The sequence below is a fragment of the Apium graveolens genome, chromosome 10, assembly GCF_009905375.1.
Source record: "Apium graveolens cultivar Ventura chromosome 10, ASM990537v1, whole genome shotgun sequence".
Lineage (NCBI taxonomy): Eukaryota > Viridiplantae > Streptophyta > Magnoliopsida > Apiales > Apiaceae > Apium > Apium graveolens.
Window position 1 is genome coordinate 84,840,469 of NC_133656.1, and position 16,034 is coordinate 84,856,502.

At 34.9% G+C, this 16,034-nt stretch overlaps 1 protein-coding gene across 1 annotated transcript in view; it reads left to right on the top strand.

The window, feature by feature from the left end:
• The first annotated feature begins 2,488 nt into the window (after positions 1-2,488).
• Positions 2,489-16,034, top strand: part of LOC141690717 (putative pectinesterase/pectinesterase inhibitor 41) — a 30,342-nt gene continuing 16,796 nt past the window's right edge. The window contains exons 1-3 of the mRNA XM_074495492.1: positions 2,489-2,704; positions 2,782-2,834; positions 2,924-3,319. Coding sequence (XP_074351593.1) covers positions 2,489-2,704; positions 2,782-2,834; positions 2,924-3,319 — 665 coding nt within the window. The remainder of the gene's footprint in view (positions 2,705-2,781; positions 2,835-2,923; positions 3,320-16,034) is intronic.

Here is a 16,034-nt window from a genome sequence, read left to right on the forward strand (position 1 = left end):
CAAGCAGTGTTGGGTACTTTCTTCTTGTTAACTGATGTAGCAGAAGTAAAATGAGTTGTTTCAGATAAAATAGAATTTAATGACTGTTGTGCATTCTCCCTATCTGATGTAAATGAGTAGGGATCATTTGCATCTGCTTCATTGTATTTGCATGCTCCTTCAGCTGCCTTGCTAACAACCTTTTTACACAAGTAAGTTAGTGTGATTCACAGAGTCACATTTTTCACACTTCTTTCTTGGAGCATCTGCAACATAAGCAAAATTATTGCGTTTGTTTATCCCAATTTTTCCATTTCTATTTTTCTTCTTCTTTCTTGCATCTTCAGACTTGGTCTCTTTGACAGGTGTCTTGGAACTTTGTTTATCCATGAGCTTCTCTTCAGCTTTGGAAGATGGAATTGCTTCTGCATTTTTCTTCTCTTTATCTTCATCAGCAATTTCTTGCTTGATAATCAACTCTTCTTCACTGAAATTTACTTCACATGCCTTGAACATAGGTGAGAGAACCTTTTTCAGCATTGCTGGTACATTTTCATATTTTGTTGCTTTTCCTTTGTCACCTTTATCTTTTTTTTGTTGTTCAAGGCATCATAGTCAATACCAATAGCAATATTTGCACATGGCTTGTTTTTCTCATGGTACTGTCCAATTAACTCATATGCATTCTTGAAGGATTTCAATTTAACTTCATTTTTTTTTCAACTTCTCCCTTAGCACTGCTTCATTGCACACTTGAGCTTGTTCTTCAGATATGTATTTTCTTGTCTTATAGTTTCAAGCTCCACCAACAACAATCCAGCTTCTTGTTTGTCACTTTCAAGCTTCTCATTTATCTTTGTTAGTCTACCAACTTCTTCATTAGTATCAACCAACTTGTATGTATGTGTAACATTTCTCTGCTCATCTTTTATACAATTTCCTTATATTGACTCGCATTTAAGTCAATGGCAGTGAGAGTTGGTACATGTGATTTTGATGAGGATGATTCTCCTTGTTCCAAGGCCATTAGAGCATAATTTCCAACTTTCTCATCTTCATCATTATCAGAATCATCCCAACTTTTTCCCTCTGCAATATAAGCTTTGCTTTGTTGTTTCTTCAGAAGAGCTTCATACTTTGCTTCTAGTTCAAGATAAGCTTTGTCCTTCTTTGCTTTCTTGGGTTTCCTGCATTCAGTAGAAAAATGGCCTAGTTCATCAAAGTTAAAGCACCTTATCTTTGATCTGTCAACAGATCCAGTTTTGTAACCATTTTTGCTATCAGATGTGTAATTCCCCTTTCCTTTCCAGCTGCTACCTTTGTTGAAAGACTATATTTTACCCTCGAAGAATCATTGCTTCTTTACTCTAATGTTAGACAACTTTCTTGCCAGATAGACCATTGACTAATCAAGCTCATCAAGTTCATCCAAGGTGTAGAACTCATCTTCTTCCAGTTCCAGAATGACCTGTTCTTGTGAATCAATTGTTCTTTGCTCACTTGTTGAGGCAACTGAAGTTTGAGATCTTGGGTCATCATTAGAAATCTGGCTTTCATTGACAATTAGCGCACTTGAACCATCTATAACATGCCCTTCACTACTAGAATTCTGTCAATAGACATCGGTCCTTAGACATCGGTTGCTCAGACGACCGATGTTAAAGTTCTTTTAGACATCGGTTATTTTAAAACCGATGTTACTGCTTATATTAGACATCGGTCGAGAAAATAACCGTTGTCTATAGTTATTTTTCAAAAATGAAAATGTTAGTTAGACATCGAGTTTTTATATAACTGATGTCTTTGTTTTATAGACATCGGTTGTAGTTTACAACCGTTGTCGATGATTAACTAAAAGAAATTAAAAAAACATGCGGAAAGTTTCCCCCCTTTTATTTCCCAATTATTCCCCCCTTAACCAAAAACGAAACCCACGTTCTCTTGTATATCTCTCCTCTCAACTCTCTTCCTCTCCGGTATCTCACTCTTATTCTCTCTCATATCTCTCTCTGTATCTTTCTCATTCTCTCTCATTCTCTCTCTCTCTCTTTTCTTCTTTCTCATCTCTCTATTTGTGACCATATTTCCATAATTAAAACCCTAATTTATATTACCATCTAACATTGCAAGTAATTAGGGTTCCAATTAAACACCAAATTATAGATCTTCAATTAATCAAACTCCTACTATGAGAAACCCTAATTTCTCGACCCGGCTTGGATTAGTTGTTTAATTGGGTTTTGTTTTCTTTATCAAGATTTGTTTTTCTGTGTTCTTATTTTTTATTGGTGTTTTCAACAAGTTTTAAAATATCAGTACCCATCTCAAATTAGAGGTTTCAAAGCTTGTGGATGAGATTTACGAGAAAGTGAAGGAGAAAGCTTGGGGTAAGTAATTAAAAACTTTACTCTCAAGAAAACCTCTTTGGTCTTGATTTATGAATGTTCTATATCTCTCTTATGCATTTGACTTTTTTTTATCAAAGAGTGAGAGAATTTGAGCAAGAGGGATGTCAGCTTTAGATCGTCTCGATTTGGAGGATATCAAGGTTTTGAGGGAGCGGAGTTTACAGCAAATGAAGAAAATGGTCGAGAAGAGGCGACAAGGAGTTGCGTTAGGTAATGGTGAGTACATGGAGATTTATGTCTTGAAGGTGTTCTTTTCTGTTGTTAAAGCTAGTGATCGCGTTGTTTGCCAATTTTATTGTGAAAATTGGCCTTTCAAGGTATGATTATTATGTGTATCTTCGTGTTCGTAATTAATTTTATGTTTTGTGTTGTATATGATGTGTAATACATCAAGTTTGATAGTGTATATGATGTCAATCTTCTCTTACGAATAACAACAACGCCAAAGTGCATGGCTATGAATGCTCATCCTTCACCAACTCCTTATCAACTGCTCGTACATTTTTGTCATTGACACAAAAATTTCTTCAGTGAAGCTCTTGTTTGAGAACCGGAGCTATTGCTGGTCTTAAAGATTATAGTTTACTAGCTGAGCTTAACGTTGATTATATATTAGAGTCTTCCACAATAATCAAGCAAGCTCAGACCTTATTTGTTTCTCAAGCAGACACTGTTCATACATTAATGATATCTGTTTTAACCAATACACAAACTTGTTTAGACGGGCTCGAAGAAACTGCTTCTTCTTGGAGTTTGAAAGATAGAGTATCTGTTCCTCTTGTTAATGCAACTAAGTTTTATAGTGTTTCTTTATCTCTTTTCCAAACAGGTTGGGTTCCAACTACAAAAAGAGTTTTATCTCGTACTCCTAAGAGGAGAGGAGCATTTGCACACGTTAGATTCCCCTCTAAAACATCTGACAAAAATACACTGCACCATATATGACCTCTCCCAAAACTTTTTTTGGTGTTACAAGCAAAAATGTTACCTTATATCCCCCAAAATTGATCTAAGCTAACATTTTGATTTTGCGTTGCAGTAGAGATGAGAAAGTGTTACTATTGACAGGAGAAAATCGCTATTGTAACATAAAAAAAATTGTAACCATTGATATCAAAAAATATGTTACCATAGAACTGAAATTTTAGGCTGTTCTTTTTTTAGTCTTTAGAGAGCATTTAGGCGGTAGTTTTTTGGAACAAAATTTTGGGCGGCCCAAAACTAAATAACACCCCGCTCATTTATTTTGTCCAAAAACACATCTGACTCAAAGACATCTCACTCAAAAACTCTCACAAATACATTTCACAAACACATCTCACAAACACTCTCGTCAATAACTGGAGCTGAAGATGAATTAGGGTTTGAGGTAATCAGTTGGGTTTGAGCTTTTCAGAGCTAATCAGTTGGGTTCAGAGCTAATCAGTCGGGTTTAGGGTTTCTTTTCTTTTCTCAGTCGAAAATTGGGTTTATTCAATCGGGTTTAGGATTCAGAGCTTTCTTTTCTTTTTAATCGAGCTTTTCAATCGGGTTTATTCAGGTATGCCCTTATTTTCTTCTCTTATTTTCTTGTAATTAGGTATTTAGGGTTTGATTTTCTCTTGTATGCCCTTATTTTCAGAGCTAATTTCTTCTCTTATTTGCTTATTTTTTCTTTTTGTAAGCATGCATCTTTGCCTGGTCGATTTGTGATTTTGCCTGGTCGGTTTGTGATTTTGCTTGGTCGACATGATGCAAAATCCATCTTGTCTTCTTTTCTTTTTGAGAATACAAGGGGTGTTGTAGATAATATATATTAGTGAAGTGATGATGTATTGTGTTTTGCTTATTTCTTCTCTTGTATATTTGTGTTTTGTTATAAAACAAATAACCTGTTACTTGTCTTGTTCTTCACTATAATTATTATTTTTGCTTGGTTTGTATTTGGGTTTGTTATTTTTGTTCTTCACTGTAATATTCAGATGCATTATCTGAATATTAGTTCTTCGAATCATTAGTTCAAAATAATTTAGAGTTTGCTTATAAGTGCTTGAATTTGCGCCTGTTTGTTTTATTTACGGAATTGATTTAGAGTTTGCTTATAAGTGTAGAATCTTTGAGTTTTGTGCATAGTTGCGAATTGATTTAGAGTTTGCTTATAAGTAGTTTACAACAGGTTGGTTCGTAAATTAAAGTAATGTTTCCATATGCTGCGAGTGGAAATTAGGTATGTAATTAAAATGTTTAACAAACTTTAATATGGTAATCCAAATAAACACAGTGCTTATATAGATTCGGCAGATCAGATTGTTATAAGACAGGGTGAATAATGGTAAATTGAATGTGTTTTTAATTTATTAAATAAGATTGAAGTTATAATTTTGGTCCATATATGAACCTGGTAAGAACTTTAATAGATGAAACAAAAAGTAATGACTTATATGTACTAGCAAATTAGAAAATAAGGAGTCATTATTGGTGAACATCGACTAAAGTGGATTGAAGAATAACTGCCCTGACCCTGATGAGAAAATAATAAGGCAGGGGCCGACTAATAATTTTGTAACATGAATAATACTCTGAAGTGTATGCTTGTTTATAAATATTAGTGGTCAGTTTCAAATAATTATGAATTCACTGTCTAAAATAATTGGTATCATGTAATAGAAATATATGCAAGTTTTAGTATATAAATTAATTAGCTTTTAAGGGGCTGGTTATGTTAATTAAGTTTTTAAGGGACTCATTTAGTGTAACTATAAAAGATGTATGATAATAAATGGATAAAATATAAAATAATAAATGTGGTGCTAATATTATAGAAATTTAGCGATATTATAAATTTGATAATTGTTTTCTTTTTATGTAGACATGACTGATCAGGATAGTAATTGGTTAAATCATCCTAAGTATAGTGAAGTATATAGGAATGGAGTACAAGATTTTGTGAGAAACTCGATGTCTAAATTCGGTGTTGGAAATGAAATTAAGTGTCCTTGTCGTCCATATGATAATCGTCTATGGTGGTCTCAAAAGGATGTTTATGATCACCTTGTCTGCAATGGACCTCATGAGAGATTAGTACACTTTATATATGAGGTTTCAATATCGACGATGGAGCACGAAGAAAATAACGGGTTTCAAGATAATATTGATGAGATGCTGAACGCTGCCTATGGTAATATGGGACCGAATGTAGATGCAAAAAAATTTCTACATCTTGTCGAGGAAGGAAGACAGCCATTATATCCAGGTTGTAAGAAATTTTCGCGTTTAAGTTTCTTAATTAGGCTTTATAACTGGAAGTGTCTTAAAGGAATAACCAAGACAGCTTTTAGTGAAATAATAGAGTTATTAAAAGAGGCTGTTCCCGAGATTAGGTTGCCTAAATATTTTAATTCTGCTAAAACTACCATGAAGGATTTAGGTCTTAACTACGTGAAAATACATGCATGTCTAAATGACTGCATGTTATATTGGGGTGAAAATGAAAAAGAAGTTAAGTGTAGAAATTGTGGTGTTTCAAGGTGGAAGGTTGTGGCACAAGGGTCAGAAAATAATAAAATTGCAGCCAAAGTTATGAGATATTTTCCACTAAAACCAAGGCTGCAACGAATGTTTTTATGCAAAGACTTCTCTAAACTAATGAGCTAGCATGCAGTAGACCGAATGAAGGACGGAAAGTTACGACATCCGGCTGATGGGGAAGCCTGGAAGATGATGGACGCAACATATCCCCATTTTTCTTCAGATAATCGGAATATCAGATTAGGTGTAGCTTCTGACGGCTTTAATCCATATGGCAAGATGAGTTCCACTCGCAGTATATGACCAATTATTATCGTTAACTACAACCTCCCTCCCTGGTTGAACATGAAACCCGAAAATTTAATCCTCTCAACAATAATACCTGGTCCCAACGATCCCGAAAACAATATCGATGTCTACATGCAGTCGTTGACCGCGAAATTGAAAGAGTTATGGAATGTAGGGGTGGAAACTTATGATTCTTTGACGGATCAGAACTTTATGTTACATGTAAGCGTCTTATGGACCATTAGTGACTTTCCCGGATACGCAATATTGTCGGGTTGGAGCACAAAAGGCAAATTAGCATGTCCTATATGTAATTACGAGACGTCGTTGAAGTATTTGAAACATAGCAAGAAGGTCTGCTATATGAATCATCAAAAATTCCTAGACCCCAACAACAAGTGGAGGTCTGATAAGAGATGAAGAAACTCCTACAATGCTATCTGGGAGGGAAATTGAAGTTCTGCTAAATGGTTATGTGAACACATTTGGAAAGGGAAGTAAACGGAAAGTTAGTTGCGAAACTAACCCTTGGAATAAGAGGTCAATATTTTTCGACTTACCTTATTGGAGAGACAACTTAATTCGACATAACTTGGATGTAATGCACATCGAGAAGAACATCTGTGATAGTGTTAAAGGCACATTGTTAAATATGGGAGGCAAGACAAAGGATCATATGAATGCTCGATTAGATTTGCAAGAATCTGGTATAAGGAAGGTCCTTCATCTTATCACCACTGCTGATGGAAAATTTGTAATTAGGGCAGCAAACTTTGACCTGACCAACAAAGAAAAGGATATATTCAGTTCAGTATTCCAAAATGCAAAGCTGCCATACAAGTTTGGTTCTAATATCAGCAGATGCGTGCAATATAGGAAAATTGTGGGATACAAGAGTCATGACGCACATATTTTTATGCAGTATTTATTACAAATTGCAGTCAAAAAAACATTAAAGCCTGAGGTCGCAATACCTATAATCAGACTTGGAAATTGTTTGAGAGATATATGTACGAAAGTGATTGAGGTAGGTGATTTAAAAAGGTTGCAGCATGAGATTGTCGAAATACTTTGTCAGCTTGAGATGATTTTTTCGGATCCATTCTTTGACATAATGGTTCACCTACCTGTACATTTGTGCAAGGAAATCGAATATGGTGGACCAGTCCATCAAAGATGGATGTATTCGATTGAGAGATACCTAGGAGTATTAAACTGATACATTCGCAATAAGAGTAAACCAGAGGGATCGATTGCAGAGCGGTACTTGGCAGATGAGTGTTTGACATTCTGCTCAAGATTTCTAAATGATGGTCAGACTACGTCATCGAATCAATTTGAAATTCCTGGTGCAGAGACTGAAGGGTACTCTATCGGCTCAAGGAAGAACAAAGAAGGGAAAGATATTCACTTGTCACATGATACGTGGATCACAGCTCACCAATATGTATTATTTAACTATAATGACAAGGAGGTTGAGGACCTAATTAGGTAAGTCCTAGTTTAATATTCTACAGTCAAGTAAATAAAAATTAATGCCTTTATGTATATTAACTTAACATACTTGTCTATAATTGTAGGAAGCACCATGAATTAATGGCCAACAATGAAAATTCTAAACGGTATAAAAGGGAAAGAATACACGCTGATGAAATCTGTGACTGGTTCAAGGATGAAGTTGGTAAAAAAGTTGAAGTTTCCAGGGAAGTGGCATCATTAGCAAAGGGTCCAAGACGATCAGCTAAGCAGTTTAGTGGTTATGTCGTAAATGGATTTAGGTTCCATACAAGAGAAAGAGATCATAAATGTACAACGCAAAATAGTGGACTGTATTTGACAGCCTTGACAACTAGCTTCGCAAGTTTGAAGGATCAAAATCCAATAGTTGGGGATGTAGGTTACTATGGATCGATTGAAGAGATATTTGAAGTTGACTACTGGGGTGCATTTAATGTTGTCCTGTTTAGGTGCACCTGGTACCAAGATGATAAAGATTCATTTGTTTTTACTCGAGTTAACTTTAACCGAGTTTGTCAAAAGCATGATTCTTTCGTTATGTCAACTCAAGTGCAACAGGTTTTTTATATTGAAGATCCTGTTGAAAAGATTTTTTATTATCCTGTTAAGAGGATATCATCATAGTTTTTGGAAATAGGCGTTGGAAATACAATTGAAGATGACATGCTTGGGAAGTTTTCACATGACACTAGCTTTCGTACCATGATAGAAAATCATGAAAATGAAGTTACATGGTTCAGAAATGATGTCCCTGCGAAGGAAATTGCAAAGGAAGTTCAAGATGGAGCGAATGATTAAGTCATGTGTTCTTTGTTATTGCTTAAGACCTAAGTGTTTGAATTAATTATTTAAAAGGAAAGGGTAGATAAATTATATAAAAATAAAAAACTACAATTAAACTTTAACAACAATTTATAGTCGGTGAGTATATGCTAAATATTCATTTTATGCCTTGAATTCTAGAGTCTGTTTAATTTGGTTTAGTTTATTAAATGTAAGTGTTAAAAATAATATTTAGATTAAAATTAGAAATGTAAGATGAAGTAGCTGCTATACTTGGTTTGAGTTGAAATTATTGCATTTGTAGCCGGCTTTGAATAATCTGTATATTGTGTGGCTTTGTTTTCTATGCATGTAGTTGGTTATGGTAGTTTTAGATCATTTTTTAAATTTACATTATTGTAGTTTTTATTTCTCTCCACCTTGTTACCTGGTAGTTTCAAATTATTTTAGTTTTTTTTATATCTCTAACATGTCTTTATATTTTTATAGGATGACTGATTCAAGATATACCATCCACTTGCACCATACTGGAGATTTCAAAAGGACTAAATACATCGGTGGCTCACATGTCACATATGACACGGTTGCTGACAGATTTTCATATTCTGTACTCATGGATTAGATTAAAGAAGATCTCAAGTATGATGAAATTGGGGGAGTATATGTCAAAAAAGGGAAGGGAGGTGGCTGGACATTGATAAGAGATGATAGCAGCATGTTTCGGTATATTCATGAAAGTAATAGTTCAGAAGTGAATTTTTTTGTTGACTGCATTGTTGACAAAAGAATAGCCCCAATGGCGCAGATGCTGTCACACCCCCAACTTAACCAACAAATTGAATATAACTATTACAATATTTAAAAATAAGTAAACACAACATAATCCAAGATCTTACAGTTTAGGGTTTGGAACAGCCCAACACTACCATCTATTACAACTGATTTTAATATCGATTCCTCACACATAACTATCTCTTATTCTACCTGAGCTCGAACATACGCATCAGCGTCACAAGTCTTACGGGCGGTTTGCTTGAACCTACCCATAGCTGCTAGCTGAAATATCAGGGTAAAGCAAGAAGTGAGCCAAATGCTCAACAAGTGCTAAACAATACGATACAAAACATAAATCGAGATATATTTAAAGAATGTCAATGTGAAGACATAACCAATGATAACATGAGATAGAACTTTGGGTGATGGCATCATTTGCTTGTATCAAAAAAATTTCAAAATCATATCTTAATCAAAATCATTTTATGACGCTACGGATTACAGCCGGTGATCAGCCGCGAAGTAATCCCGAACCTCGCTGGGTTCTAAAACATTAATGGGATCCCTAGGCAACTTTTAAGCCTACATTATAAGTGTGGAAAAGACTCGCATCTCAGTCCAGATCAACTATTCAAAGAAAACATTTATCCCCCTTTGGGATTGAAAATCCACATTTTATTCATTTCAAAAACTGATGCCGATTTATGACAAAATAAACATTTTTATCAAGGGATTATAGATCAACTTGAATCACTGGAAATATGATACTAAATCTCAGGGCCATGATCCACTGTACTTTACTCTATTAGGGTAACTGAAAGGTTTTCATATATGAAAACTTGGACAAGGAAATTTAGTGAGGCTATTGGATATAATGATGGGGTAATGCCAAACTAGGCTTAAAGCAATGGTTTCTCGACAAGGTGCAAGTGCTAGATCATCAGGAGGATAAGCTTCATGAATGGGTGTTAAGGTATGAAGAAATGATCTTTAACTTAGGATATATCAGAATTATCAAGCTTTAGGATAAGAAAGAGGGGTATCAATCAATTAGGGACAACTTTGATAAATATCTGGATTTCAGGTATCAAGGTAAGGTTCTAATGGGGTTCAAGTATCAGGATGAGATATCAATACTTAGGAATCATTAGCATGTTAATCAAGAGGATCAACCAAGTGTTATAACAACTCTTTATTTTATCATGGCATTCAAATTACTTTAATATACTTATCATGAAAACACTTTTGAACTACTTGCAATACGTACTCGAGGGTTCATGGCATTTCTATATGATTCAAATATAAACATAAGATACGCTTGATTCAAATATATTAAAATGACTCAGGATAGTTGCATCAATATATATGAACTATTTGTAGTGAATACGAAAGACAAGTTGAATCACTTGCCTTGAGAAAGGCTGGTCTGGTCTGACTGGTAGGAGCAACTGGAAGCTTCACTCGACCTTTATGGCAAGTTTACCCTTGTCTCGAGATCCTACATAAATAATAATAATCCTCATTATAATATATTCTCACCAACTTAACCTATTTATAACCCGAAATTAAACACGAATGACACTTAGGCCTATATGCACTTAATTTATATTCACCTTCAAAATATAATTGCACACAAAGCCACATATACTCACATATCATATTTTAATACCAAATAATACCACATACACCATAATGCAACACTAGGCTTGGATGATCACGATCCCCAACTTAAGTCACTTAGTCGCTATACTAGACAAAGTCTCCAAATTTTGGCTTCCTAACTCGATGTGCCTTTACTAAACTATACAAGACCTATTGACTCTCACTTGGGCCTTTTTCTCTAATGACTTTATAATGTCTTACAACCATGATGGTCAACCTAGATCTCACTCCTAAGTGTTCTAAAACTATGTGATAAGTGAAAATGCTCACTGGTGTAAATTTCAGAATGACATCTATGGTTTCTTGAGTGCATTAGACACCCTTAAACTACTAGTTTTCCTCCAAAACTCTTACACAAGACTCTCCTGACCTTAGGGCATCTCCCAAACTTGATGTGGCTCAAGGGCTTGGCTTGGGCCTCCTTGGGCCTAAGCTTAAAGTCCATGGTTCCCCTGTTTTTCTGGGACGAAAACACCCTGACTTGAATTAACTTGTGACACATGGTTCTAACTCATATCCTATGAACTATGGTTGGAAAAACTTCTCTGACACTCCCTCTAACTAAGGCCCAATAGGGCCTAATGAGGGCCTACCCATGACATGGTCAAAACTTCTTAATTCTAAGTTGCAACAAAACTGTCCCCTGCTGGACAGATTTTGTGATTCCACTTGTGCACCTAACCAAACGACTTGGAAACCTCCAACCAACACCTAAAACCTTTTATATACTCTTAATTCTAGCTTCTGGTGGCTTGGGACTTAAAGTTCACATCAATGACATGGTCAAAACTCAGTCTAAACCTCAGGGTACTAAACTGATTTTCTGCAGAAACTAAAACTCTCCTTTCTCTAAGGTTTTTAGTTGACAAACTCAACCACCAACAACCCAAATACCCAAACCAAGACTTAAACATGGTGGTCTACTGAACTAACTCCCTTATACTCAAAATAATCTAGATGGAGATCATCCTTACCTAAGGCGCAATCATGGAAAAACAAAGGAAATCACATTTCACAACTTACAAGTCATCAAGTTTTTGAAAATAACAAGTTATGTATTTTTATAAAATATATACACGAATTATTACCATACATCAAGGAGCACTAATCAAGATTAACACCTTATCCCTACTGAATTTAAAGCTTACTAACAAAATCTCTCCAAATGATCAAAATCTTCCAACATTCCAAGAGAATTCCACATGCATAACTTCGAGTTTTACAAACTAAAACAACATATTTTCTAAATATATTCTATCATGGAATTGACATTCAAGCCTAGCATAAGCTATATCTAGATGATCAATTAGCATGCAAAGAGTTTCATCAAGTTTTCACTACAAGATTTATGCCATTACCACATAAACATACAAGAATTGAACAAAGCAACAAGAATGATCTCAATGACCATTCATTCGGCTCCCTTAAGGTCATGTCCGAATGAAATGGAAGGGAAATGGCCATTCAACATCAAGAGCTTCCTTTTCAATACTTGGCACTTCACCATTCCTTGTAGTCCTCTCAAAAACAACCTTAAATCCATAAGAATCAAGGTTGTACTTTGAGTTCCAACTAAAACCTTGACATGCAAACTTAAAACTTAAACTTTTTACTCAAAACTCTTTGAAGTATATATGATCATGATATGGGAAGTAGTATTTACTTGTATAGAAGGTGAGAGCTTGAATGAGGAATGAAGAAAAGGGGAGGGGGTTGGTTCTCAGCTAAAACCCGAGAGGAGAGGGGGAGGGCCGAGAGTGAGAGGGAGGAGGGAGGGAGGAGAGAGTGTGGTGTTGGTGGAGTGTGGAATGATCATGACACTTTGCTTGTTTTATGGTTTTTGATTTGACAAAATATGAGTGGAAATGAGAATTGACAAGAATAACCTTCCAATTATACTTAGATCATTTTGTAATCAAGGACAAAGAAGGAATTTGGCTAGTAAAATGAGAGTTAGTGGGGTTGGAATTGTCTCTTTAGCCCTTTAAATTGAATAGAAAAGGATTTGCATGCAAGGGCAACCATGTAATTTGATAATTAATAAGCAACTTATTTTCAAAGATTTATTTTTATATAATAAAATAAAAGTTCAAAATTATAAAATTTATACCATAAAATAATTTGGATTTTTAGAGATTTTATAAAACCACTTTCAAGATTTATGAACAAAATATCTTTTATAAGAAAATTTCTCCAAGGCTTAGAATATTCTTTATAAATTAAAAATAAAGGAAATGAATAAACTTTTACTTTGAAAAATCATGTACTACACATAAAAATTTTATAATGCAGAAATTCTCACTAACACATCGTGAAATCATTGATCATATTTACTTTCGACTTTAATATTATACCAAAACCACAAATAATATTACACGAAAATGCCGGTCGTAACAGATGCAGCCATTTGTGATTGTAAGGTCAAGAGCATGTATTGTAGAGAATAATGCAGAATAACGTAAATTTGTGACCTTGAAAGACATCACTGATGAGAAGGAATGAAGGTTAACTTCAAGAAAGAAACTACAATTTAGTTTTACTATTCCGAGTGTTGTTCCAAGTGCTAAAAAAGGGGAACAAGGTCAAAAGCTCTGCTGGAGGATGTAGAAACAGGGAAGGTGGTAGAAACAGAGATGTTGGTAGAAACAGAGAAGGCGGTGGAAACAGAGAAGGCGGTGGAGACAGAGGACAATAGTGAGCTGATAGGGTTGGGAGAATATTTGAGGAGATGGGAAATACCTGCAGAAGATACAGTAGACAATGTTGGGAAGCAAGCACTGACAAAGATTACAGTTGAAGATGAAGGATGTACCGAATATGAAATTAATCGAAACAAGAATGTTGCGGAACTTCAGAAAAAGGTTGATGAACTCAGACTAAAGTAGATGGAAGCTGACATGTTTAAAAAGAACCCTCAGCAGAAAAAGAAAAAGCTATTGAGTGCTCGAAGTGGAAGTGAATCATGTTTTCCAAATCCAGAGGTCGGACCAGAAAATGATGAAGCTCACATTGTCACATCAAAGGTAGAAATTCTTGCTTTATTTCTAATTCTTCTAGCATCGTATAATTTATTATAGTCACCTGCTCATTAGCTGACTTCTACATTTTTAGAGATCAAAAAAGGTGCATATACCTGAGGTCGGAGCTGGCCCAAGAACTCGTTCCCGCGCTAATAAAATTGCAAATGTTCCTGAGAAGAACGTAGTTGGTGGTTCAGTTGCTGCTGAGGTATTATTATTTTTTTGTCTTTAGTTTTTTAAAAACATTGTATTAAATCTTGATTCCAAGACTGTAATATTATAGGTTAATTATTTTAGGAAAATAATTGGGAAAAATAAAAAAAATAGAAAAATATTGCTAAGTAGTTGAAATATTTATATACACGTGGTAATTTCTCTTTAGGAAAATGAAGAATCACCAGTTCCTCTTGGAGAAAAGCTGAGGCAGCTGAAAACTGCAACTCCTGGTTCAATGGAAGCATACAACGTTCTCCGAAAACGTCAAAAAGCTCAAGAGGAAATTGAGACTATCCAGTCACAATCCCAGCCGGAGAATTTGCAAACACAAACTACTGGTTTTCTTGTTTTCTTCTTACATATCAATTTCTGTTTTAATTTTACACCAAGGACATTAGATTTGTGTATCGTTTGGTTGGACAGATGCGCCTGAAGAGTTGATAGAGAAAAAAGGGAAGAGGGGAAAGACAAGAATGGATCATGTCCATACAAGAAAGGAGAAAAAAGTGATTACAATGAACAACAAGTTCCAACCTATATCAACTGATGACAAATTATTATCTGAGTTCAGCCACTTTCTAGGGACAATGGTAAGGGATTATGTCTCACTAACTTGTGTTAGTTGGAATAAAGTTCCTAACAATGAACTCATGTGGGAGTATATCAAGATAATTTGTATAATCATTTGTTGTATTTTTGAAGTAGTTCATAAATGTTAATTTGTAAGAATTTAATTTAAGAATCATATATTTTCCTTAGGATAAATACGTTGTTCCTGAACATTGTAAGAAGTGGGTATTTAGAGGAATGGCTGACCAGTTTAGGATGTACAAAAGTCGCGTCAAGGCTACCCATTACACTGCTTATGCATCAGATGAAGAGAGATTGAAAAATAGGCCTAGGGAAATTCCTCTTGCTGACTTCAAGATACTTTTAAATTATTGGGCTGATGAGAAAGTGTAGGTAATAATATTATTGTTAATAATGTCGGTTAAATTATTTGACTGATCAACCAACAGTCATTGTTAATGCAGTATGCTTTTAATCATTTTTTGTAGAAAAAGGCTGGAAAAAATATAAAAGCGTGAAGCAAGGTTGAAGACAAACATACTACCGGTCCTAGGAGTTTCGCCTAAATTCGAAACAAAATGGTAATAAAATGCTATAACATGTATTTTATTTTGTAATTCTGGTATGCTTTTACATTATCTATGTCATTATTTATGCAAGGTACTTGAAAAGGAGGCGGTGGAACCTCCGAATCCGGTTGATTCTGAGAATACTGATGAGGAACCTCCAGCGCCGATATCTGATGCTCGCCTTTTTATAGAAACCCATAAATGGAACCCCAAGCGTGATTACAAGGTCCCCGCTGAGGCGGTTTTGAACAAAATTGCAAGTAAAAATTTTAATTTTGGTTAAGCCCTTTGAAATGTGGATATATATTGGTCTGGTGACTAATTAACGTTATTGCAAAATAATTGGGACGGGATTATACTACATGTATTTAAAGATAAATAAATAAAAAGGTTATGTAAGTAAAGTGCATGTTTGTGAATTGTTGTGGTAAAAAAATTTATTTAAGCGATTAAGGCACTGAATTGTTGGTTTATATTCGATTGCTTGGCCGTAATATTTTGAACTGACTTGTTGGTTAATGTAACACCCCCAGATCCGGGGTCGGGGATCCGGGTCGTCACGGTCTTTCTTTCCACAATATCACTTCACTTAATTAATAATAAATAACCTTATGCTGTGACCCCACACTAACACACACCACAACCCGTTATAGTCTCAGAGATGAAATTTAAATAAGTACAAGTCTTTGAATCCACAATTTAAAAGTTATTACAACCCAAAATGATTACTTGATAAATTT